This window comes from Pimephales promelas, chromosome 23 (genome assembly GCF_988280905.1).
Source record: "Pimephales promelas chromosome 23, fPimPro1.hap1.1, whole genome shotgun sequence".
In the NCBI taxonomy this organism is placed as follows: domain Eukaryota; kingdom Metazoa; phylum Chordata; class Actinopteri; order Cypriniformes; family Leuciscidae; genus Pimephales; species Pimephales promelas.
The window spans coordinates 13658230-13686218 of record NC_142791.1 but is presented as its reverse complement, the minus strand read 5'-3'; the positions used below and the strand labels follow the sequence as shown (position 1 = coordinate 13686218).

Sequence of the window (27989 nt, the reverse complement as noted above, 5' to 3'; positions counted from 1 at the left end):
ACTATGGAAGAAGTCAATGAGACCAGAAACTGTCTGGTTACTGATATTCTTCTAAATATCAGAAAATCGGCTGAATGTTTTGGAAAACGGCAAAACTCAACTATTTAACTCTGAGGGAGTTGTAAAATGAGCCTATTTCCAAAAAAAGTGGAGTACACTGTAAAAAATTTGGAGTAGGATTTACTTGAAAAAACCTTGCTAAACGATCTCACTCAGAAAATGCTAGTAAATTTACAAAGATTTGCCAAGTAAAAACCTAAACATATTTATCAGTAGCTTTAATTAGAAATCTTTAAGTTAAATTTACTTGGAATGTGGAATTAAGTAAATTTTACAAAAAATAAGAAATTTTAACTCGGCTTGTAAAAGGTTGATTAATACCGATTTCCTTTGCCTTTGTATTACACTTCACTAAAACAGAATTGTATTAGTCATTTATAGTATGTTCTTTACTTAGATCATCTAAGTAATTTATATATACATCATGTCAGACTTTAAGCCTTATGTGAATGCAAACACCTCAATACTTGGTAGACAATACACAATGGTGGTAACATTTGATGGATCGTTTTTGTGTTTGAATGTGTCGTTTTAAGCAAAAAATTTACTCGAAATGTCACAAAATGGCAATTTACAAATACTGAAAACAAAAATCAATGATAAAACAGTGTAAATACAGCTGGAAACCAGTGAAAAATGAACCTCATTAATTATTCAAGGTCCAGTGCATGATGGGAACCCCAGTATCAGAAAAGTTGAGTAATTTTTGCTTAATTTTATTGAGTTGATATTACTCTTTCATTTATACTCGCTTGAAATAAGTACTGATATGGAATTTACTTAGTTTTTTAAATTCTTGCCTGAACTAACTTTTTCAAGTAAATTACATTGGGTTTTTTCACTTGTATTTACTTAACCAAAAAATCATTTTTTTACAGTGTATCCCTTTAAAGTCACTAATTTGTCCTTTATCACTGTCCTTTATGGCTGTATAACATCAGAGCTTGTTATCTGAAAAGCATGTAAGGACCGGATCCTTTTTTTCCCCACACGAAGCAAACCTTGTGTTCCAGCACATCAAGCATATGAGAGCCCAAAGGCTCGGAGTCGTTGCACCTTGGCAAACACATGCACACTTGATTGCGGTCTACTGGGACCACTCTGCCAGAACAGTGCAAAAGTATTTCTGCCCTGTCAAACCTGACATACTCCTTCTCGTCCCTGTCAAAGTTGGTAGTACAGCCCATAACCACGAGTAAAAGCTGATCAGACGTGTTTGACTGGGGCTATGATGTGTGTAAGTGTGTAACCAGCCTTTATCACTCTAACACATGATGGATCTTAAATGTTCAAGGACTTTTCATTGGAAGTGGTCGTTTGTGAGAGGACAGTGACAAAGCAACAGACAGGTAGAACTGCGCAAAGGTAATACTTGCGGTGAAGGATGGCATTTCAGGAATGTGAGATATGGGAATTGTTGACGGGAAGTCACAGAGAGCTCGGTTGTGAGCAGCATTCCGTGAATTCTGTGGTGTCCTAGCAACGGTTTTACTGTAGTGGGATTTCACAGTGCACCGATGAATTAACTGTGACAGCGAGGATAAGATTCTTCTCTAGTCTCTCGGGTGATGCATAGACAAATATCACGGAAAACGGATGCTTTCTGCAAATGGATAATGCTGCAGAAATCCTGTGATTCGCAGAACAACTTCCTCATCCTGGATCGGCTTTGTTTGTCGCACAAACATAAGTTTGATATTTGCCTAGTGTTTTAGAGTTGTTTGTATTACTTCAGTCTTCTTGAGTGTCTCATGATCCTTCAGAAATCGTTCTAATGTGCTGATTTGCTGCTCAAGAAACTTGTTTAATTGTTATCAATGTTGAAAAGAGCTTAATATATTTGTGGGTACATTGTTTTAGAGAGAAATAGATATTATATATAGATATATGTTTTTTTTAAACATACATTTTTGTAACATGTATTTACTGTAACTTCTGATTCACTTTATGCATGTTTGCTTTAAAAAAAATTAAAATGTAAGATAAAATCATGGATCATGTACAGTGTTGTGCAAGTTACTTCCAAACTGTAATACATTAGGTATTACTTGTTACTGTTATTTAAAAGTAATTCATTACCTTACAATATTACTGCCTCAGAATTGTAATGCGTTACATTACTCATGTATTACTTTTGAGTTACTTTTACCAAAATAACTACAGAAGTAGAACTTAACTTTTTGGCTGTAACTACATTCATGCGTGACAAAAAAATAGGAGGCAAAATATATTTTTTGTAATTCTGTTAATTACACTGTGCAAATCGGATGAGGAAGGGTTGGCTCTGCAGTCTCCATAGAACTTAAAATATTCATTTTATTTTAGTTTTCGTGTTCGCATTTATGAGGAAAAAACTAATTTACAGACGTGACCGCTCTGAACTGGCACTAAAAGACTGCTTTAAAACTTTCACATAGTCTGTTGCCTTTAAGAAGTAAAAGCAGACAATAGCCTATTAGATAAGGCGCGGGGGCGTGCTGGTGCGCGTCTCATAAATAGCCAATAGGCTATACCGAAACTCAGCGTATAAGTATAGCCTACTCCACAGACCTGAAAAATATATCTATACTGAAATGTCTACTTGTAAACAGAACAATTCAAAATGAAAGAAAACAGACTGCTCTCTGCTTATGAAATGAAATGTGCATTTCGCATTCACTAGCCTACTGCGAAGATCGCGAGTCAGCATCGTCAACTTCATCTTTATTACTAAACAATTCAAGTCTCCTTGCTAAAGGCATATTTGACATATTCATAATCTTTGCTTTTTCAGCTTTTAAGTGCTTTATTATCGCCACCCTTACTACATGAACACGTCACCACCGCATCAAAAACATGATTGCGTGAGGAAAACATGACAGATACCACCTATACACAGCCTAACTGTTTAAAAAGAAAACACAGAACGAATAGCCTAATGTGCATACGTCCATCTCACGAATATGGTCTTCTTCATGCCATGCTCACCCATTAGGCGCTTTTCCACTGGCCAGCGTGAACACAGAGGCCGAAATCATGCCTCACCGCACTCCTGTAGAAAATAAATCGCTATACAGATATATCAGCCTTTATTTACAAACTTGGACACCACACGTGGCTATTGACTGACCACGAACAGGTAACTTATTTTTTTTTTTACAATTAAAACTAAAAGTCAAGCCTCACTGTAATACAAATGTAATACAAGCCTCACTGAACATGTAACGAGTAAAATATTACTGAAAATTGATTAGTAATGCCTTACACTACTGCGTTACAGCAAAAAGTAATATGTTACTGTAATGTATTACTTTTGTAATGCGTTACTCCCAACACTGATCATGTATAATACTTCAGCCAAAACTGGTCATCATTTACTATTTTTATGCTCTATTTTATTTAGGCCTATTCCTTTTAAATGTTGTCATTTCTTGCCTACAAAACAGAATGATTTATCAAAGTTTATAAAGGGCAATTATTAAAAACTTTGGTAATCTTAAATACTATTGGAAATCTATCTAGATTTGCTAGCACAGACCATTCCATAGAGTTTATATGTGGCTAGTGCATTTCAAAGATCCTTTTTACTCATTTCCTCTTGAAAAGCCTGTGGCATATTCGATTCAGGGATGGTTCCTCTAATCACATTAAATGCACAACAATAAGATTTGTTAACGACACAATGAGATGAATTGGCATGGAGAAGCCAGATGCCTTGATAGGTCATGTGTATGGTCACCATGGTAACACAGGGTCATTGGAAAAGTGGACCAATCATCTTCCCGTTGTCCTGGTGGCTGATATGTGGCGAGATGCCTGTCTCTAGGATACGTCAGGGTCTCGTCCATGCGTCATATATAAATCCCCACTTGCAGTCAAGGTTCAGTAATATTAAAGGAAAAATGATGAAAGATTATGCATGTAAGGGCTTGCATATGAGGTTTTTAAAATGTGCTAAAGTTCCATAATTGAGCTTATTAAAACTTGAACATTTTCATATTCTCAATGAGCCTCCAGGGTGAAAAACTTGCAGACTAAGGGCTATTCAACATCAGTGTTATACTCTTTCAGCATGTTGTGTACTTTCTGCAGTGTGGGAAAATAATGTGAATACAATCTGCCTGTTCTGTAAAGGGATTATCTAGTTTCTTTAACGCTCTGCATGTGGTGGGCTACTGCCTCTGCCTGCATTGAGTTATTCCACTGCAGGTTTCGTTTGGTTGCCTATTTAATCGCACTCATGTTCTGTGTGTTAACAGTAGATGTCTTGCAGATGCAAGCTTGTTTTTCATTATCCATATTTCTTTCGACGAAATCTTGATGCCGGGCAGACCTCGTTAGTATTAAATACGGGTTTGAATTTGTTCCAGTCAGACTGGGCGAGACATTTGAAACCCTGATTATATTTGATCTGCATCAGTATGTGTATATGTTTGCAAACATGGTTTAAGCACACTTATTTTCCCCACAGTGCTACAGTATAGTCTCCTTTAGTTCATTTTATGATGTCATGGAAGAATTCAACGCTTATCATGGTGTTGAAAATCTTGAAAAACAACGCAAATGATAACACTCATAGGACTCCATGTTGTTGCTTAGTGCATGTTGGGTTGATCATTTTTTGTTGTAAATCTGTTCTCTGTGGTGAATTTCACATAGGTTCTTCACCTTTTAGTGTCAGTGTTGCATCATAAATGGGAAGTTGGCTGTAAACGTGAGCCTGTAGTGGTGGGAGTATAAGAAAAAGCCTATTGAGACCAGGTGAAGCTTGAAGATCTGTTTACAACAGAGCATAGATCTAGACCCGTTCCTCACAGCCCAGCACAGTGATCCCATCCCACCCCTCTTAACCCAGTCCTTCCTCTAATGGCGCTTTTCCACTACACAGTACCAACTCGACTCGGCTCGCCTCAGCTCGCTTTTCTTTCCGTTTTCCATTGCAGACAGTACTGCCACAAATAGTACCCGTTCGTCATAGCAACGCCTTTCGTTCCTCGTTGCCCTATCAATCTTTCGCAGGATCCTCTCTTCGGCCACCAAACAAAGGAAAGTCTGCACCTCCTCGTTTGACCACAGCGTATTTTTCCAAGTTTCCACAATAAAAAATAGCGGGGTTATTCTGGATACTCCATCTGGCGCGTGTAATGAAGACGCAGTGAATGGTAACGATTCTCTCTGACCAATCAGCTTTCGGCATTGTTTTCACGTGACATTTTAGTATCGCCTTAGCTCGCCTTGCTCAGAACCTCAAAGTACCCAAAAGCTGGAAATGGTACAACTTTTACACAGTGGAAAACCAAACAAAGGCGAGCCGAGCCAAACCGAGTTGAGTTGAGTCGGGTCGAGTCAAGCTGGTACTGTGTAGTAGAAGGACTGGGTTAAAAGGGGAGGTGATGGGATCACTGTGCTGGGCTGTGAGGAAAGGGTCTAGGTCTATGCTGTGTTGTAAAGATCTCTGGACTGTGAGGAAAAGATTGGATCACTGTGCCGGGCCTGTTAATTTTTTCAACTGTGGCTGGTCGTCGTGCTGATGGCAGCACTTTCTTTTGTGCACTGCTCTTTCTCGCTGCTTTCTCTCGTCGACAGGCTTAACTTTGGAAAGAAAGAGTTTATCAATGCGTGAGAAAGAGAGAGAAAGAGTTATCTCAGTCACTCATACTTGCACAATACTGCATTCATCATGGGGAACATGGTACCATTTTTACCCCAAATACAATCTGAGGAAGATTTGACCCATATTTGAATGAGACTGCAGACCTGTATTACAGTAATAGAGCTTTTAAAGGGATAGTTCATTTTGAAATTCATTTTTGATATGTTTTAGCTTACCTCAAGGGCATCCAAGATGTAGGCGTCTTTGTTTCCACAGTATTTTCAATTTTGACATTTTTCAGTCAAACCGTTGTTGTCGATCAGTCATACACTGGAGGCTAAGGGGGTCCACCAAAAAGCATGCACAGAGAAGTCAAAATTAAACATGATTTAATGACTCATAAATCTAAGTACACATTGATGGCCTAAGACACGAAACGAGCGGTTGTCAGAAAACGAACAGTATTTATATCGTTTTTACCTCTTGTAATCATAGCCATGACAAAATGATCTGACGGCACGGGCGCTTCGGTCTGCGCATGCGCCGGAAGTGATCGCTTGCGCGCCTACGTCACTCTTTGTTTATACAGAGATTTCGGAAGTTTTACCTTTCACTAAACATATTTAGATATACGGGAAACCGCAATGGAAGACGATTTCGGTATATCTAAATGTGTAAAAAGGTAAAACTGACGAAATCTCCGTGTAAATATTGAGTGAGGTCACACGAAAGCGATCACTTCCGGCGTAACATTGAACTGATTCAGTTCGGTTCAGTTGGACATTGCACAACTGATTCAGATCACTTGGACGTCACTGTGATTACACAAGGTAAAAACGATCGTTTCGTTTTCACAAAAAACGCTCGTTTCGTGTCTTAGGCCATCAATGTGTACTTACATTTACAAGACATTAAATCATGTTTAATTTTGACTTCTCTGTGCATGCTTTTTGGTGGACCCCTTAGCCTCCAGTGTATGACTGATAAACAACAACGGTTTGACTGAAAAATGTCAAAATTGAAAATACTGTGGAAACAAAGACACCTACATATTGGATGCCCTTTAGGTAAGCTAAAACATATCAAAAATAATTTCAAAGTGAACTTTCCCTTTAAGTTCATCACTCGTACATGGCCTACTAATGACCAGACAAACACATACGAGCCCAGTCTAAAATGCCCATTTGTGTTGTCTTCTGGAATTGCTTCACGTTGAAGTGTACAACTTTTCAGCGATAAAATGCTTTTTCCTGTCCTGTCCCAGTTTAATGTTTAGAGACAATTCTACAAAAGCCATTTGCACATTGACTTCCTGAAGAATGAGGGCTTTGTGGTGCTTTCAAACATATTGTGACATGTCATCTTTTGGCTCAGTGGTGTGATTTTTGGACAGTCAATGGGAAATTGGGCAAATTGACCACAAGTCTGCAGTTTGTAATCTGTGTAGGTAAAAAAAAATAATAATAAATTACGTATAATACATTCGGCTTTGATGCCGTTATCTGCAATCAGACGAACACAAGGATTGCATGGGCTTGCAAGAATGTGAAAGCTGTAAGTGTTGAAATCTGAGGCAGACACGACACCATGGTCTGTCTCTGTTAAACCTGTCACCAGCCTGTGATGTGCCCCTGGACATAGCCAAGTGCCAAACGCCCCATTTGGAGCCTTGACAGACTTCAGAGGTCTGCTTAATCCTGTTAGAGGCTTGTTGTATTGTTTCGGGGGGAGCATCAGAGAAAATGCCCACCACCGACATATTGTCAGTTTTATGTTTCTGCCTATATCTCTCTGTCTTGTGTATCTTGTTAAATTCATTCTAGGTCCTTCGTGAGGCCAAATGTTTTTGTAACTGTGACCTTTTTGGTGTCGTTCAATCGATAATAGTGGTGTTTGGTGGGTCTTGTTTTTGTAATTTCCATGTACATCAATGCCAGTTTTGGCATTTGGAAAACTGGTCAAATCAAAAAATGGATAATCTGTCTCTTTTTTTCCCCTTTTTGGCAGCTAATGGCACTGACAGTAAAACATACAAAGGAGACCGATCTCCCTGTGGCCCCTCCCGCGTCCTCCACGTCCGCAAAGTTCCCATCGAAGTGTCTGAAGCAGAGGTCGTCTCACTAGGAATCCCTTTTGGCAAAGTCACCAACCTGTTGATGCTTAAAGGGAAAAACCAAGTAGGTGCTCCATGAACCTGTGAACATATCTCTGCCATATCTTCAAGCTCTGTAAGTTAGTAGCAGGACTATCGGAAGCTGGCACCTTATGCTTTCAAGTTGGTTTAGTGGTGGAATTTCCGGATTAAATGGCATGAATAAGATCAGAGGAAGCCAGCGTACATATTCCCACTGTTAAACCTCTGTGTGGTTTAACATGGTGTAACTAACAGGATTTTGGAAATGTGGGTCCCAATGAGGACAATGGTGTGACAATGCCATTGTCTTAAGGCTGGGCCACACTAAAAGATTTCTTCAAAGTGATACTCCACCTTTTTTTTTAAAACTATGTTATTCCCTTAACTAAGACGAGTTGATGCATACCTCTCTCGTCTCGGTGTGTGCACTCAATCGCTCTTACACTTTGATAGCACTTAACTTAGCCCAGTTCATTCAGTAAGATCCAAGCAGAGAAGCGACCAAACACATCCACGTTCTCCCTATTTAAATACGGTTACACGAGTATAGTGACACAATAGTGACACAAAATAAAACATTGCGCTTTTCTAAGTGTGTAAAGTGGATAAATAATGTATGGTGGAATACCACAGCAAGTGCTTGGGAGCACTTCGACTCGGTGCATATATATCTATGGACTTGGCGCAGTAATATCATCACTCCGGAGAGGGAGAGGATTTTTCATGAGTTACCGAGTCGAAGTGCTCCCAAGCATTTGCTGTGGTATTCCGCCATACATTATTTATCCACTTTACACGTTTTATTTTGTGTCACTATTCTTGGTCGAGTTACACTACTCGTGTAACTGTATTTATATAGGGAAAACGTGGATGTGTTTTGGTCGCTTCTCTGCTTGGATCCTATTTAATGAACTGGGCTAATTAAAGGAGAACTCCAGCACAAAATGAACCTTTGGTCTAATAACAAATTGGTACCTAGTCGACTGTTCTCTGAGATTTGTTTTCATGATAATCGAATGTAAAGAGTTTTATCTCTAAAAACTGTTTAGCGTATAACGCTAGTAATGGGGGCATATAATAAGTAAAAAGAAATCGCTAGTTTATACACTAACAAGGCTCAAAATAGCCCCACACTAACACAGTAACATAATGAGGGTCCATACATGCAAAACGAAGCATTGAGAACTTTGTAAATGTACAGACCGTTTAATAAGAAGATACTTTATAAAGACAGTTCACTTCGTGGAGCCATCTTTGGAAAACAGTCTCGACTAGTCAAACCACGAACGACGTGCTGAGTGATCTGAACTGTATGAACGGCTTTGTGGTTCGACTTGTCGAGACTGTTTTCCAAGATGGCTCCTGTCTGTATACAGGAAGTGAACTGTCTTTATAAAATATCTATGACTATAGTATAGTATGACTAAGACGGCACAACACACACTAACGATTTAACAGTCCCGACTGTGAACACAGGAAATCTCGCAAAATCTCTTCCTGTCAAACATGACTTTAGAGTAAACAAACATAGCAAACGTAGACTGCAAACATAGCAAAAAAAGACTGCCAAAAAGAAATGTCGATAATAGTGTTCAGACTGCTTTTTACTGAAAATTTATGGTAAAAAAGAAAAAAGTTATGCTATCGTCAGCTCGCTTTCTAATTTGTTATCGGTCCATGTGACAATCTACAGAGCACACGTGCACATTTGTCCTCAGTTCCCCCCACAACAACAGGATTTCTGATCGTTAATATTCAACATGTTGGATATTTACGCTATGAGATCAGTATGGCCCTGAGTCCTGATGTTCTTCCGTCCAGATACAATCACTCTTAACACACCTTACACCACTGGAAAATTGGGACTTTATCTAGGATTGTCGGAAGGGGAGAATTGGGCTCAAAATCTGCCCGATTATCTTACAGTGTGTGGGTGCTTTTGGGGATTGTAGACGTAAAAAATTAAGCCTATTAAGGTTTTTAATGACAATTAAGCATGTTAAGTAGCCTCAATTAACTGTTATAAAAAATCATACAGATCTCAAACAAACAGAGTTTCTTATGAACTAACAGTCCACGAGTAGTTCATAAGAAACTCTGTTTGTTTGATATCTGTTTAACTCCCAGAAGAATGATTTTTTTTGTCATGAATGACCCGTAAAAACCCACTATACCAAGAAACGCCACCATCGAAGAATCATTTTGCCTGCATTTTCTCCTTTCTAAGGGATCCTGAGGACAAGGGTCCAGATCTGCTTTAGCTTCATTAGTGGTGGCCAGTGATAGAAACTGAAGTGTGCGTCCTTTCAAACACATCAAGGTCCATCTAATAACAGAAGCCCTGCAAAAACACCGCAGTCTCCCGCTTCTACTTGAGTGCCTTTTCATATTCAAATTTAAAATGGCATATTTAGACAATAAAAGACAGGCAGACAGATTTCTAATGCCCCTGTTGCATAATTTGCTGTTTGCTGGTTGATTTGATTGGGGCTTCAAAAGATTCAGTTTATTGTTGGATTCTGCATCTATAAATCTCACACCTTGCTTGATGAGGTAAGAATAATTATTAGTGGCGCCTGTTAAGACAAGCATCACTATTTTATGGCTCGGTCTTAGGATTAGTGATTTGAACAAAACTCCGAATATTAAACTTCGTCCCGTATTGTTTGTGCTACCGACATTGATTATGCTTGTACAAAGCAGCACTTATTATAATTCCTAATATTTATCTTAATTTTTTTTTAGCTTGATGATTTTTATTTCTATTTTTATTTTTATTTTTTATTTGATTTAGCACTTACAGTATGTCTCTGTTTGCACTACAGGCTTTTATAGAAATGGCTTCTGAAGAAGCAGCCATCACCATGGTCAACTACTACACCACAGCTACACCCCATGTCCGCAACCAGCCCGTCTACATCCAGTATTCCAACCACCGTGAGCTCAAGACCGATAATCTGCCCAATCAAGGGGTGAGAATTACACACACGCTTTAAACCAGCCCTTTCACTACCATAGTACGGTCAATACCAAATAAAGTTATCTAAGGTCATTTATTCATTTAAAGGAATCATTTAAAAATAATTGTTTAAATGCAGGTGTCAGGTTATTAATGTCCAGGTTATCATCGGTTATCACGATGCCGACGTCACGGTTTGGTGCATACAGTCAGACAATGAATATGGTCAGTCTCACAGGCAGAGGTGTAAAGTCCTGGGGTCAGAAAGTAAAAGTCCTGCCCTATGTTTCTTCTACCAATGAACTCTCCAGCTGATTTCAGCTGATCTCCTGGCTGAACAACTGTGCTAATTAGCAAATCCAGGTGATTGGAAAAAAAATACTGAGATGGACTTTTTCTTTCTGGACTGGACTTTACACACCTGGCCACAGGCGATCCACACTCCAATCCAGAAGGGGGCGCTCACGGTAATGCAACGCTGTTTGCTAACCACCACAACAGGAAAAGGAGCAGAAGAAGTTTCGATTCAAGTGCTAATCATCAGATCTAGGTTGAAAAAGACTATACCAGTTAAAAAAAGATCTCTTTTTTTTACTTTTATAACAGATGATTTTACTTTTATAAGAGATGCTTTTTCATTTTATAGCTGATTGTGACCAAATACCTTTTGCTTTTTTATCAGCCCTACAAAAAATATGACCAGTGCAAGAGTGTGTTCTGTTTACTGCTTAGTGCTTGAAACACTAAACGAGGCTGGACTGTACCAACTAGGGAACTAAATGCCGTTAGTTAGCACAATTGCACTATTGTATGTTCAAAATAAACCTAGTATTGTGGATTTGTTGCTTTTTCCTGTTGTACCGAACTCTTACCAAAACCATGACCCCAAAAACGAGGTATTTACTGAGTACTGACCCATGACTGCTGTGTACCGTTACACCCCTAGTAAAAAATAATTAAAGCTACACTGTGTAACTCTTTTAGTTTATTCTTAGCTAAAAACACTTAGTTCTTTCAAAAATCTATGTGCTCATTAATGTATCATTAATGTATATTCACTTCGTTCAAGTAATAAAGTGTTCACGTGAGTGTATAATATGCCATTGAAAATACATACGGGTCGGGTAAGGGGTTCTAATGTCGGTCGCCATGTTGCCCCTCCATCTTGAAAGTACGTTAGCCAAAGAGGGACATACCTGTTAATTCAAGCTTCGCCTTTCGCGTTTACGTTTGAGTTAACACTCATGGACGAGGTCGAACTGGAAGCCATGTTAATCTTGGACTACATTGGCCACCGTAGCAGTTAAAACGAAATTGGAATTGAGTGGAACAGAAACTAATGTTCTCTGGGTGGTCATATACCTTTTCACTGCTAGATGGGGGTAAAAATCACACAGTGTAGCTTTAAATATTTTCCTTACACCATGACTACATGCAATCTTACTCACTTTAAAAAAAAATTCAGATAAAGTTTTTTTTCTAGCCATCAGCTATCATGAATCAATTTCCTCTTTATACATTATGACAACTTGAACCAACCTCTGTATGTCTTAAAATGGCAAAACAATAAACTTTTTAATAAAACTTACTGATTACTTGATTCAAAGTCATGTCTACCCGGTGGAAAGTGCCTGAAAGGCAGATGAAGCTCTAACATAAAACCTAGATGTAACCCTATTTTTACAAACTCATACTTTTGATCCTCCTTTATACTTTTGCTTTACCCAGAGCTAATAGTTTTACAGTAGGCCTAATTAAATCGGCTCATTACAGAGTCATTGCTGTCACTGCATTTTAGTGTCCTTGCAATGCAGTAGTGAGATTGAGGTGTGTTTGTGTGTACTACTCTGTATGAGTGGAATGTTTTAGAAGGGTTTGGACCTAATATTAATTCTATGTCTTATTTGTAGAGGGCTCAGGCTGCTCTGCAAGCTGTCAATGCAATGCATTCTGGGAATATGGGTCTCTCTGGGACTGCGACAGCCAGTGATGGTGGAATGATGCCTGGGCAAAGTCCTGTGCTTCGCATCATCGTGGAGAATCTCTACTACCCAGTGTCTCTAGAAGTGCTACACCAGGTGAGACTACATTACACCAAAATTGTAAAAGGCAAAATTGATAATTGTTCTGTATTTGCTTCAGGTATCTGTACTTATTTTTGATTCGTAAATAATGACTTAATCAATATATCAAGTGATATCATGTAGTCATTTTTTTTACTCTCTGCAATATATCAAGCAATCCCCTGGATATTCAAGTTCGTTTGCTTGCTCTATTTTCAATGTTTACTCTGTACACTTCCTTCTTTGTTGTCACCTAGGAACCACATAAATTTACCCTTCCACAAGGTCAAAGTGTCTTAAAACACTTTAAATTTATTGAAGCCCTCACATGGGAACTCATGAGTTGAAATCTAGATCCTGAAAATCTAGATCCTTAAACCAGCCTGAGGTGGTTTACTAGTCTCAGCAGGTCTACAAGGCTGGAATCCAATGGTCAGATTGGATTCATGGTTTTAGAGGGGTTCTGTGCACTTATAAGATGACTGATCAGCTAAACCCATTAAACACCACCTTGGCTAGGTTGGGAGTCCAGCTGAAAGACCAGCCAAACTTGCTAAACCAGCTCAGATAAGCAAACCCTCTAAGGCTTAAACTACTCTGTTCATTATGGCTGACCTTCATGTTCTTTCCCTCTCCTTTATTTAGATCTTCTCAAAATTTGGAACAGTCCTCAAGATCATTACCTTCACCAAGAACAACCAGTTCCAGGCCTTGCTACAATATGCAGATCCAATGAACGCACATCATGCCAAAATGGTCAGTACCGAAATCGAACCGGCAGCCACAAAATGCTCCCCTTTATTATCTTGTTGGTGGGATGAATTGGGTTGGGTGGGATGAAACATGGCAACCAGCTTGAGTGTACACTAGTTTAGTTCCTCCGTCTGTCCGTGGAGATGGACGGTTTAGCTGTGGTCATCCTTCACCAGGGCTCCGTCCCCTATAATCAACACTTCATCAATCACACCTGTCTTACATCACCTCATTTTTGCCGCTCTCTGGTATTTTTTTGGTGCGGTGCCGAAAATTGATCAAAGCAACAGGAAGACAGCAGGAAAACCAGTTCCCAGTAGACCGCACAAATCAAGCCGCCCCTGTAATTAATATGTCACCGTTGAGGTTATCTAATGAATGCCAATGCAGCTCACCAGGGGGGAAAAAGAGCTCGCAAGTAATTACTCCTCTGGTCTGAGGGTGTTATCTATTGTGCGGCTGCCATGTTGCATTGCCTCCTTGCACAAAGAGAGTATTTGTTAGTGTTACAGGAGGGGTGGGGACAGGGGTCTCTTTTGAGATGGGCGATGAAGCCCCCCCCCCCCCCTTCCTCCCGTGTAAAATTGCGGCAAAAAAAGGAACAATTGTGTGGAAATGCACCTTATTTTCCCAGCGGGTTGGCTGGAAAATTGCAAGTGGTTCTCACTGGCAAATGTAGAACTAACTAAAACTAGAGCTTTACTTTTTATAAAAAGATTTACAAAAAAGTATTAAGCAGAAGAACTGTTTTCAACATTGATAACAATAATAAATGTTTCTTGAGCAGTAAATCATCATATTAGAATGATTTCTGAAGGATCATGTGACACTGAAGACTGGAGTAAATACAGCTTTGATCAATAAAATACAGGAATAAAATACGTTTTAAATTTTAATAATAATTCACCATCTTACATTTTTACAGTATCTTTTATCATATAAATTTAGCCTTGGTGAGCAGAAGAGACTATAACGGCACCATAATGCTATAGGGAGTTGTGGATGGATGCCAGGGCATTGCATTGCAGTTTTCAAGGTGTTCTGTGTGGGGTAGTGTCTCGAAGATATTTTAGTATGTGTGATATTTTAATATGGCTTCTATATATGAGGTAGACCTGGGATTTCCAGGTTTTACCATCCACCGTTCGGATTTAGTATGTCTGATGGCTGAAAGCTAATAGCACACAGCTCTTCATTCCTCAAGGCACTGTCAGCATTAGATGAGATTTGCATTTGTCATCAGAGCTAAGTTAAATGAAGTTAGTTCAAATTCCCTCCACCCTGCCAAATCTGCTTCAGGCCTACACAGACAATTCAATAATTAAAATGTTGTACTATATTGAAAGGCAAAATCATGTTGTGTGGAGTTCTTCTTTTATGAAACTAAGCATCTAAGCAGCAATCATACTGCAGGTTCATATATATATCTCAAATAGTCATAGAAAACTGACCCATTTCTATCACTATAATGGCTAATACGTTGGGTTAATAGTAGAACGGGTGAAGATTACCTTAAATGAAACTCATCATTTGTGTTGGGAATATGCTTTGCTAAGTTTTGTGGTTTGCAGGTTTGAATTTTTACTGCACATGTTGCTTTTTATTTTTCAAACCTCACTGTTCTTCAGTGGAGATACAAGCTTGTGCAATGTAAAAAAAAATATTTTCAAGATTTGTTATCACAGCATTTTTTCTTTTGTCAAATCAACTTAAACAATGTATTTAGTTCAGATAACTTATTATGATTAAATCAATCTCCTTCATTGTATTAACTCACTTTTTCCATTTCAATCAATTTAAAATTTTAAGGCAAACAGGCTACTTAATTTTTTAAGTTAAACCAACAATATTTTTTTTACAGTGTGAGCATGGTTTCTTCCATATCTGTTTTAGTAGTTTGTCTGTCGCTTACTTTAAGATATTGATTAACAGATAGAAAAACTGAGCTGAGATGTTTGGGCTCCATTAAACCCTGATGTAATGAAGCAGAGCAGGTGTAATCAATGAGAATGTGCCGGAATAGTTCAGTGTCCTGTGATCGGAAAGACAAACAAGCTTCTGTTACCTGTGTGACTGCATTAATCTAACAGCAAAAGGATAAAACATTTATAAATTGTATATAAATATGTCTAAATTAATTTTTTGTGTATATGTACTTATAACCCTTAATATGTATACAGTGTTGGGTGTAACTAATTACTAGTAATTACTTAGTAATTACTAATTACTTAGTAATTAGTTACTGTAATTTAATTACTTTTCCCTTGAAAATGTAAAGTAAGGGATTACTCTTAATTTATCTGTAATTTAATTACAGTTACTTCTGATTGAGGTAAATACTGTGTATAGATCAATCCGATCTCACAGCGATTCGTATGCATTTTATGAGGTGTCTAAATATTACGACCGCACTCGTAAAAATTCGTATGAATTATTGTAAAATATGTATGAAAAAAGTGTGAAATGTCATGAGATCAGACATAAAACAGTGGGTTTAACATCAAAATGTATTGTCTGATGCTAAAAAGTATGGTTTTATAATGTAACCTTCTCCACCTTGGTCAGATTAAGGATAATTCATACAATTTTATAGTATTTATTTGAAAGAATTAAAACAGATTCATGTCTATCCTTGTATGATTCAGCTGGTTGAGATTGATATGGGATTTTGAAAGTAATTAGTAATTAAAAGTAATTAAATACATCTTAGAGAGAGTAATTAGTACAGTAATCTAATTACACTGTTGAAGAGGTAATTAGTAATCAGTAATTAATTACTTTTTTAGAGTAACTTTCCCAACACTGTATGTATATGGATTCTGTCTGTCTTATTAATAAAAAAAGTCTAAGCATTAAATAGAAATGAAACACGGTTAATTCTAAGTATAGAAATTTATACAATAATGGATGCATCATATAATGTAAATTACACATGAACAGCGTTCCACAGGAAATAAAATAAAAGTAGGAGAAAGCAAATTAGTACCTTCAGTATACAGCCAAGTTTTACTTAAAATTATTAGGAAACAATTCACTGTAAGTTCCCATAGTTCATGTTATAAGCAATCCATTTGCTACAGTATTTATTCATCTTTGTTAGTAAAAATCAAACTGTTCGTTGTTAGGTCATGTTAGCTTCAAGTCCATTAACTTTTGATTTGTAATAATTTATTGTTAGTGAATGCTGAAATTAACACGAACTAAGAATAATAAATGATTCATGAGTAGTATTGATAGTTCTAAAATGGAGACTTATATAGACTTTAAAGGGATACTCCACTTTACCACTCCCTCAGAGTTAAACAGTTGGGTTTTACCATTGCCGAATCCATTCAGACGATTTTCTGATATTTAGAAGAATATCAGTAACCAGACAGTTTCTGGTCTCATTGACTTCCATAGTATATTTTTTTTCCTACTATGGAAGTCAATGAGACCAGAAACTGTCTGTTTAATGATATTCTTCTAAATATCAGAAAATCGGCTGAATGGATTTGGAAACGGTACTGTAAAACCCAACGGTTTAACTCTGGGGGAGTGGTAAAATGAGCCTATTTCCAAAAAAAGTGGAGTATCCCTTTAAGTTTTCTACCTGTGGTGGCCATCAAAACAGAAACTGACTCAAATTGTCCCCAATGTCTCATGTTTCAAAGGTGTGAGCCCTAAGTTTGATCATATATCAGTACTATAACGAGAAAGAGATCTATTTTTGCATTCATATTTTCTAAAAATGGAAAAAGTGCACTGAATTGCCCTAAAATAGTCTTCCTTTTATTTAAGAGGAATATACAGTAATTCCTTTGTGTCTTTGTAAGAGAATGGCATTGTAATGTTGTTTCCCCTGTCAGTCTTTGGATGGGCAGAACATCTACAACGGCTGCTGCACTCTGCGTGTCGAGTTCTCCAAGCTGACCAGTCTGAATGTGAAATACAACAACGACAAGAGCAGGGACTTCACCCGTCTGGACCTTCCCTCAGGGGACGGCCAGCCTACCATGGACCCCTCCATGCAGACCGCTTTTGGTAAGTCATATACACTTAGTCATAAAAGACATTTCTCTGTATAGACTTATTTAGAGCAGCTTAATGTATCTGTAATGGCTCCTAGATCACTCATAATTTCAAATATTCATATTTTCTGGAGTTTTTTTGTCTACTGAAATATCTCGGATCGGAATTTTTGTAGTGTTTCATCAGCAGAACAATATCCCACATTATACCAAAAACCACTTGAACAAGGCCACGTGATCATAGACAAAACGTGCTTTGAAGACATTTGGAGAGATTTTTAATAATTCCGATGAAAATTATATTTGTCAAAAGTTCCATTTAAATTGGACTTAAGTTTAGTGAATTTTGCACATTAGTGAGAAGAGACGACTTGTTCTCACACACACACACACACCATCTGCCTCTGTCTGTGCTTTTCCTCTAGCTCCGAGGAAGTTCTTATCACAAGCTAAAGGATATCAAAAGTATTTTTCATAGATGTTGATGTATAATAAGTAGTATATAGACTTGCGGGGTTAAGATTAAATGTACATTTTGATGTATGGCATGGAGACAATTTGCACTATTTAATTGTAAAATATCCACTTTGATTTCAGATTTTTCACCACATCATTTCGGCTGGAATATTCTGGGTAAAAAACACCTTAAAGTTGGCAATTGTCACATTTATCTGAGTGAAACGGCTTCTGGAACAAGAACAAATGTAGGGCAGGGCTTGATTTTGTGCATGATGAATTGATTGGTAGATGTGGTGTGCTATTGGTGGATCTGATGTGAGTGACAGGTTGCCCCGCCCTCTCGCCAGTAAACACATCATCAGAGAAGAAATGATAAGTTATTTTGATTAAAGATTAGGAGGGCACATGAATTATGTGCACAGATAACAATTACTGCAGTTCTCCTTATTAAACTAGTCATTTTCAATTTTTATTTCATGATGACTTTATGCTTTATCTGCCTTACGCTTTGTTGATATTTTACCCCGGAATATTCCCTTCATTTTCATCCGTGTGTATACTGACATTTTGTTTTGTTTTTTAATCAAACCTGTCCTTTTATCTATTAAACTTAGAAATCCCAGTGTAAAACAGATATTTCTCTCACTTCCTCATTACCTGTGTGTTTTATTATAATGCTATCTGTTCGTAGCGCGCTCACTATCAAAGGGCACGCCTTATCGCACATGCACACAAAGTTATGTGGGCCGGACAGTGTTTGCAGAGCAGATTTATTGTGTGTGTGTGTGTGTGTGTGAGATTGTCAGAGGGGGTGGCAGATAACTGTGTCTGTCCATCCACGCATCTTGTTGTCTCAGGCTCTGTAAATCACTTGTGCTGTTTAGAGCAAGAGGCAGTGTGGATTCTGATAAGGCGAGTGTGTGTGTGTGTGTAAATCAGAGCTGATGAATTGTTTCTGGGCGCAGGCAGGAATCTCAGGGGCGCTCTGTGACGTCTTCACAAACCCGCCACAGCAATAAAAGGTGTTCAAATGGCAGCTTTTATTAGACCAATGCCCTTTTGTCGGTCTTCTACCGCAACTCCCCTCGTGAAAAATGTTTTATTGTTGTCAATATGATTGTTTTGAAATGTATGCAAACTGCTTGTTCTGAGCTCTATAGGTTTATATCTCAAATAGGCTGGATAAATCCATTTTAAACAATGGCGTGACCCTTAAGCCCATCCCACTTGGGAATTCAAGATGAGCAAATTGTGCTTTACTTGAACGTACGTGTCTCAGCAAGCCATATTCAGCTTGAAATCAGTCGGTGATAATAAAACAGTGATGATATAGGGAGAACAAAACAAATGTATGTGCCCCTCTTTTATTGATTGTGCTTCTCATAATTTATTTCAGGCTCATGCTGGGTTAGTGATTTTATGTTAGGTTATTTTATAAAGCAAATTTATTAAGTGAGTCAATGACAAATTAGAGTGTCTGCAGGAAAAATTTAGTTTAAAACACATGTGCCATGTTATTATTAATGCGCTATTTGTGTTCATGTTGGTTTTGTAAGGTTTGAGAAACTGGTGTGCCATTTACATTTAATGGCTCATTAAATGATTAAAATGTAATGTGGTGTAACCATCAAATTCAAATCAATTATAATTCTAGTTATAAGAATAATTATTATAAGAATAATAATTATAATAAATAATTTTCCTGGCAAATACATACAGTATAGTTCTTATTAGTATTCATAACAGTACCAGTATTTAAGGTAAAAAGTATTTTTTTATGGATACATTTATATTAATTCATAAAGTGCATTTTGGGGAGTTCTGCAATAACCTTGCCATGTCATAAATGGCTAATTTAAAAAAAATATACAACATAAATAAAACATTTTCTTATATGAATCTGTTGGTCACACCATATGATTTGGCATTCCGCAAATATTATTAATATTAAAAACGAGTTTTTTTTCTTGTTTTTCCATGACATAATATTACAAGATTGTGCCAAACTACGTGATAACATTTATTTTCCATGAATTTCATCTTTGTAATGAGGCTTTTATGATGTCTATGACATTAAAACAGATGTAATAATGACATGTACAGTATTATTTTATGCTCCCAAAGAAATTCAAATCTTTGCCTCAAGTATAGGTGTCTCAAGTCATTTTATGAATCATAAATACATATTATCCCATCATTGTGTCAGGCAGATACACATACACCAGTATCCTGTTATGTGGTTGTGGTCTCATCTTTTAAATCATTTGTTCATTGTTGGTGTGTGTGTGTGTGTGCAGGGGCTCCTGGGATCATTTCCTCTCCATACCCCGGGGCGGCTGGTTTCGCCCCCGCTATCGGTTTTCCTCAGGCAGGTAAGCTTTCAGTCACAGTCACACACACACACACACACATCTCAGTAATGGAGGCGGTGTCGTGCGGCTCACGCCAGCGCTCAGACTGAATAATTGGAGGTATTACGATGTCATCACTCGAGTCTCTCGCAAGGCACATCTTTAGATTGACGCCAGCAAAGTGAGCAAACTGAAGAGGGAATGAACACAAACACCGTATCGAGTATCGACGTCACATTTGAAAACAGATTGTGTGCAGTTAAAAAGCTTTGCATTTTCAATTGGCTATTGATTCTTTTGCAACCGGTTTTGATTTATATGATCAATAAATCGAATCTAAGTGTAAATTTCAAAGTAAAGTTCATCATTGGGAAAATAAAATACTATTTAATAGCTAAAAGTTAGAGTATTACTTTATTTAGGGCATCTCAAATATAAAGAGAAAGATGTTAAATGTTTATATCTAACATAATATATACACTACTGTTTAATATTCTGAAATTATTCTGATATGAGGATATAGAAATATAATATGAAATACATATAGATACATTATAAATGTGTTTACTGTCTTTTGATAAATTTAATGATCAGTTGGAAACAAACAATCTTACTGACCTAAAATTGTTTAAACCGTGGGGAATTATTTAACAAATTTACTTTCTTATTTCTGCTGACATGATCAAGACCTCAACATTTAATAATAATATAACAAATAATGTAATATTATAAAAGTAAATCAGTGTACAAATGTACCGGCAATTTTATTGTCTTTAACTCCTTCTGTCTTAAACCTCTTACTACCCTGACCATCCAACTCAATATTAATTTGAACTAAAATTACCCAGCATGCCTGAACATGTTGATTTAATAAGCAATTACAAGAAGACCTTGTGTTGTTTATCTGAAGAAAAAAGGTTGTAAAAACGGATGATTGTTCTAGAAGTTCCCTTCCACTCTCTTACGTCACTTCCCGTCTCCCGTCTTCCCTCTCCCCACCGGTCCGGTCAGGTCTGTCTATGCAGGCGATGCCTGGCGCTCTGGGACCTCTCACCATCCCTTCATCAGCAATGACAGGACGGATGACCATCCACGGCATGACCCCCACCACCATCCACTCCGTGCTCCTCGTCTCCAACCTCAACCCTGACGTGAGTTTCACCCCCCCCCCCCCCCACCCTCAACACCACCTTCGTGAACCCTTCTACCACAAATATACAGTGGATTTGCCATTAAATTAAGAATGTCTTTAGGAAATGCTTCAAAATAAACTACATTATGCCCACACACAACATTTAGTACATCGTAGTTCAAAACAATTAATATAAAGTGGTTCCGAATGTACAATTTTAAGTGCCCTTCAAAAAGCTTTTGCCCTTTTTCCAGTGGATTTTCACAATCGTCATCGTCGAGTTGTTCTATTATTGTGACATCCTTAATTTCCTGTAAACGGCATGAAAAAATAAACGTCATTCTGCTCTGTGAGACCTGTGCATCTCTGCTTAATAGTATTTTCACCATGTCTCTCCTTGCCATCTACAAATAATTTTCCCAATTATATAATTGTTTATTATGAAATGCTCTATTCATGCTGATTAATAATGTTAAATCTGTTAATAATCACAAATCTGGTTTGAACGGTCAGATTATGACTGATAAAAAGAACTATATTTGCCGCATTCTCGTTTCACGCAGTGTTTTCTTCGGCTATTTTGCTTCTCACTGTGTTTCTGCTACTTTTGTTAAAATAACCGCGTCATCTGCAGCTCTTCAAGAGTTAGTTCACCCAAAAATCAAACTGTTCACATGATTTACTCACCCTCAAGCCATATGACTTTCTTTTTTCACTTATTTTTAAAAACAAATATTCTGGCTCTTTTGATTTTGAAGCCCAAAAGGCACATCCATCCATCTTAAAAGGGGGTTAATAAAGGCCTTCTGAAGCGAGGTCACTCCTTCGCTGGAACTAAACTCGCGCACGACCTCTACCGGAAGCCACTGATTATAGTTTGAGTTATAAATATGGATATTTTTCTTATAAAAATGCATTAGATGGCCTTTATTAACCCCCTGAAGCAGTATGGATTACTTTTATGATGATGGATGTGCTTATCTGGGCTTCAAAATCGAAGTAACCATTCAATCCCATTATAAAGCTTGGATCATTTAATATAACTGATTGTGTTTGGCTGAAAGAATAAAGTCATATACACCTAGGATGGCTTGAGGGCGAGTAAACTATGGGATCACTTAAATTTTTTGGTGAACTATCCCTTTAATTCAGTGCTTTAGCAGCTTTAGCAGGAGCGAGAAAACGCACAGAGCAGAAAGAGCTCGAATGAAGCGTGTTTGGCTCTAGATAAAAACATTAGAGAATTAAGCGCAGAAAGATCATTACCGTAAATGACCCTGAGTGCTTGTGGTGTGAACAGCTCTGTGGTTTTGATGCACTTTAAACTGTAGAAACGGTAAAATGGTGGTTGTCAGTATGTATGTCTGTTGTCCAGTTGGAACCAAGCAGGAGTCGGGAATAAGCACTATTTAAGGATGCCCGAAACATATATTAGTCTAATCTATCACTAATATGATCCATTACCATAGATTATAGTATTACAAGAAGACTATCCAGACACTAATGCATAAAGCACCATCACTGCTGCCTTTAAAAATGATTCCTTTTAGCTAATCCAAAGGTATTCCCATGCTTCTTTATTCAGTCCAGGCATTTGATGTCACAAGACACTTCCTTCATTTAATTGTGCAGCATTAGCGGTCACTGGTCATGAATGTCGAAGTGCATCACTGTCAACATGTTTCATAGCAAATCGCCACATCTGTTAATGGTCCTTGATGCATTTCACACTTACTCATTCAACCTTATTCCAGTCATGTCTTTGATAATGTTTCATCTCTTGCAGAGTATATCGCCACACGAACTCTTCATTTTATTCGGTAAGGACGAATGTATTACTTCTCCTGCAGATTAGATGTGCAGACTGCGGTTTTTATGAAGGCAGTAGAGGATAGAGAGTGAGCGATGAGACCATTTCCTTACAAACACACAGTCTGGAGATTATTTGCAGATTGTGTGTTGTGTGTCCCATGATATGAATGGGAGAAATTCTCAGTGTTGCGCACACACTCAGTGTGTGTCATTTGCTATTGTCCCCGCAATTTAATAACTGTCAACATCAGAGACGGACCTTAGTGTGACTGATATCCTTTAAAACCGCTCACTCTATGAGCATGTGAGCGGTTACTGTCGCTCTCTGCCTTCAATAATGAAACACCGAGATCTGCAGATAACGTATTATTTGTTGTAAATTGTGTTCACGGTGTGTTTGAGTACCAAAAAAAAAAGATGTAAATTTCTCTTTTATCCCGACAGGAGTCTACGGAGACGTTCACAGAGTCAAGATTCTGTTCAACAAGAAAGAGAATGCCTTAATACAGATGGCGGACGCCACGCAAGCCCAGCTCGGTACGTCAGGCATTACACACAAATCCTTTCATCCTTTGATCACATGTATCTCTGTATTCTGTGGCTGTATTAGAGTTACATTTCAGTGTGGTTGTATGTATCTTTGGTGGATTAAGCCAGTAACATAAAAAGATTATGTTTTTCGGCGAAATGTCTCATAATAATTCCTTGTGTAGATGCGCAGAAATATTCTGATGCAATATTTGCAGGATTTTATTATAGAGTATAAAAGAAGCGACGTGTACACACTGCCAAGGTTTTTGTTGTTTATATATTTATTACATATTTAACACACATGTTTAAATGCAGGAGCGAATGCTTTGATGTATCTGCCTCATCTGTTAACAAAAAACATGGATTTAATTTTTAGGTTTTTTCAGTGAATTGAGTAATTCGTTTGTGAAGCATGAGCAGTATTAATTTGTATGAATCATTCAAGAATACATTCTCGCATACATTTTTCTATACAATTCTTTGTTTATAATTTGCATTTGGATTTTGTCAACTATTCACATAAATGTATATTAAGGTAAAATGTTTTGTGCATGATTTACAAAGAAATGTATGTAAGAATGGTTTTGCGATCAATTTACACATAAATTTAAGAATAGTTTTGATATTGATCTATATATAAATGTATGCAAGAATAGATTTACACAGAAATTTACGCATGAATGATTTAATCCACATTTAATTCAGTAATTTATGTGAGAATCATTTTGCGAACATTTTACACAAATTTACATAAAAGGTTTTTTTTTTGCGAACTATTTACACAGAAATTTACATAAGAATGGTTTTATGCACGATTTACACGGAAAGTAACCTGAGAATGATTTTATCCACATTTAATACAGTATTTTATGTGAGAATCTTTTTGCATAGGGTTTACTCATGTATAATAAGGTAAATTTAGTTTTTAAATTTAAATTTTTGTGCATGATTTACAAAGAAATGTATGTAAGAATGGTTTTATGCATGATTTACACAAATTTATGTAAGTGAATGAATTGGTTTGATATTGATTTACACAGAAATTTACGTAAGAATGAATTTATTCACATTTAATGCGTATTAAATCCGTAAAAGGGTTCTGCGAACTATTAAAACAGAAATGTACGGATATTTTTGAATAATATTGATTTTCACAGAAATTTGCTCTGCTTGTGTTTCACGATTGAGGCAAAATGTGTGTACAAAATGGGATTAAGCACTCTAAAAACGAGTGATAGCCATATTTAGAGGCAGTGTGTATGTGCACAAAATGTGTTTGTTGAAAACCTGCAAAAAATCAATCTTATGCTTGAGTTTTTACAGTTCAAATGTTCAGCATGATGTGAGTCAGGGTTAAATGTGAGTCAGCTTATCTTTAACACATCATCTCATGGTTTGTTTGTTAAGCGATGAGCCACCTGAACGGTCAGCGTCTGTATGGTAAGGTGATCCGTGTGACCATCTCAAAGCACCAGACGGTGCAGCTCCCCAGGGAGGGTCAGGAGGACCAGGGCCTGACCAAAGACTTCAGTGGGAGCCCGTTGCACCGCTTCAAAAAGCCCGGCTCCAAGAACTTCCAGAACATCTTCCCCCCCTCCGCCACCCTGCACCTCTCAAATATCCCGTGAGTGACTGGCTAACATGCACACATGGGGCAACAAATACAGCATGTTACAATAAATGCATGGTTTGGTCAACGAAGACCCAATTTTGCTGGACTAACTTAAGCATTTAATTTTTGGAGAAATTTTGGGAAAAATTTCTCATTTTTTATTGTGTTTATAATTTAAAACTTGATTTAAAACTTAGGAAGAATCATTATTTGTATTATTTAATTCTATTAAATTAAACTATATTAATTAAACTATACTACAGTTGTCACTTCAAAATAGACAATGACATGGTTATATAAAAATATATATATTATATAGTATTAAATTGTAGATGTTGAATTTCCAGAAAAGAAACAATATTGTAATGCATATTATTAGAGCGATGTAAAATGACTCATACTATGATATATGATTATTATTATCAGTATCTCCCCACCCATATTATATTATATCATATATCGGTTGTTTCACTCCACAAGAAGTCTTCCATTATTCTTGGAATTGTTGTTGGCATCAGATAAGGTGCTGGTTTTGTCCTTTGTAAACATAATATTTTTGTTCCTTTCCTTCCACGCCCCAGTCCCTCCACCACGGATGATTTTCTGAAAGACCTGTTTGTCAGTTCTGGATACACGGTCAAGGCCTTCAAGTTTTTCCAGTGAGTTCTCTTCACATTTGTTTTCTTTGTTCTCAGATTTATCATCACACTGGGAATAGTCTGCTTGTATCTTACTTCCAAGACAACACGGCCGATAAGGATGAGTTGTTTTGGGAAAATACGAAACTCGTATTTGAGAAACAATATCCATACCATCTGCTGGAAAGAGGCAGACCCTGATTTCACCGAGTACAACATGTTCCAGGAACAACATTACAATCAACCATTCAGATTTAAGGGACAAGTTTACAGTGCTTCTACACCAGTTATTGGGATAACTTAGGTTTAGAGGTAGATATATGGAAGAGGGTGGCCCTCTAGGAGCTTTGACTGAAGTTCATGAAATACTTTATAGTTAAACCACATAACATTTTTAAGTCAAGTCACCTTCATTTATATGGCGCTTTTAACAATATAGATTGTGTCAAAGTATTTTTTCAGTGATAATAGGAAATTAAAGTAGCAGAGATTGTTTTGGCTTTACAGCAGATATCTTCAATAAAGATATTGTCCAGATAAAGTTAGTTTTGATTGATTAACTTCCATTACAAAGATCATTAGTTATTAACTTAGGGGGCGCTAACACGACACTGTTCTAACAGAAAACCCTTAATGCGCTCCGGCACGCTCATTTGCACAACAGTGTTTTGTGGCTCGATAACACAAACCTTTAAATAGGTGCCCAGGTGCAAGCCTTGAAAAATTGAGAAAAAAGTTATCACCTCCACAAAAACTTCAAAAACGCAAACCTGTGAAAATGTTGACGCCCTGCAGGGCTTGCGATGTGGCCAGTATCTAATTCTGACTCTCCATATCTGATTGACAGGAAGGACCGCAAGATGGCGCTGATCCAGTTGGGTTCGGTGGAAGAAGCCATTCAGGCTCTTATCGTCCTCCACAACCACGACCTGGGAGAGAACCACCATTTGCGAGTGTCCTTCTCCAAATCCACCATCTAGCACTCCCTTCACTACAAACACACCCTTTCCCCATCCTCCCCATTCCAGCCCTTCTACCCTCAGCAGTCTGACTGTTTCATTCAGAGAATAAGACTGACTGACAAACTCAAAAAAAAAAAAAAAACATTACAGATATTCATGGGGTAGTTTTAGAGATTTTCCCAAAAAAAAGAAAGAAAAAAAAAAAGCAAATAAGAGACTACTGCTGAACCTTTAGACAGTTTGAGAGTGAGTTACTCTCGATTCCAGGGCTGGAGACACATGGGATATCCATGACAATGTGACGTTTCTGGGAACTTCTGTGTCGAGGAAGTAAGATTCCCTCTAGAGTCAATTGGTGAGGACTTCGTTGATGTGAAATGCAAACTAACACGAGATGAACATTCTCAACAATAGTCAATGCTGAGGAAGTTTCTTTACGCACACTTGCCGATTACATTGGAGACTGACACTCCTGTAGCCCAATGGCCTTGTTACCCCAGACCCAGTGAGGGCGGAGTCTCCTCTGCTACTCCCCCAAAACCCACACCTTCATTCTCATTGGCTGTTTCGACGGAGAGCCCCATTTCCCGTGGGATGTTTTGGACGCACGGTCACCGTTTGAATGTCGCTGACATCGTCATCAAGGTGCTGCTGGAAAAAAAAAAATCTGTAGCGATGGCCTCAACCAATAGGCTTGTGCTTTTCTTCTGAGTAGCATTAAAACAAGACTGCCATGGATTCAAAAATGGGTGCATTTTAAATTCAATTCGCAGCTGTTTCGGCTTACAAACCTTTTTGTTTCTCTGCACTTTGATTGGTTTGAATTGAAGACAGGCACCTTGGGGAATGTTAGGCATCCTCATATCTGTTTACTGTGCAAAGATGTATAGCCAGATGGTAGGCATCTGTGAATAGATAGTGAATGGCGTGATTTGTTTTGT

At 37.6% G+C, this 27989-nt stretch overlaps 1 protein-coding gene across 4 annotated transcripts in view; it reads left to right on the top strand.

The window, feature by feature from the left end:
* ptbp3 (polypyrimidine tract binding protein 3) overlaps positions 1-27229 on the top strand; it is a 62997-nt gene extending 35768 nt beyond the window's left edge. For all 4 annotated transcript variants that reach the window (XM_039676996.2, XM_039676998.2, XM_089126386.1 and 1 more), the window contains 12 exons: positions 7640-7809; positions 10592-10738; positions 12636-12803; positions 13434-13544; positions 17390-17564; positions 20308-20382; positions 21373-21512; positions 23280-23313; positions 23750-23842; positions 25244-25460; positions 26030-26107; positions 26934-27229. In XM_039676996.2, the coding sequence (XP_039532930.1) occupies positions 7640-7809; positions 10592-10738; positions 12636-12803; positions 13434-13544; positions 17390-17564; positions 20308-20382; positions 21373-21512; positions 23280-23313; positions 23750-23842; positions 25244-25460; positions 26030-26107; positions 26934-27066 (1541 nt within the window). In that variant the 3' untranslated portion in view covers positions 27067-27229. The remainder of the gene's footprint in view (positions 1-7639; positions 7810-10591; positions 10739-12635; positions 12804-13433; positions 13545-17389; positions 17565-20307; positions 20383-21372; positions 21513-23279; positions 23314-23749; positions 23843-25243; positions 25461-26029; positions 26108-26933) is intronic.
* The last annotated feature ends 760 nt before the right edge of the window (positions 27230-27989 follow it).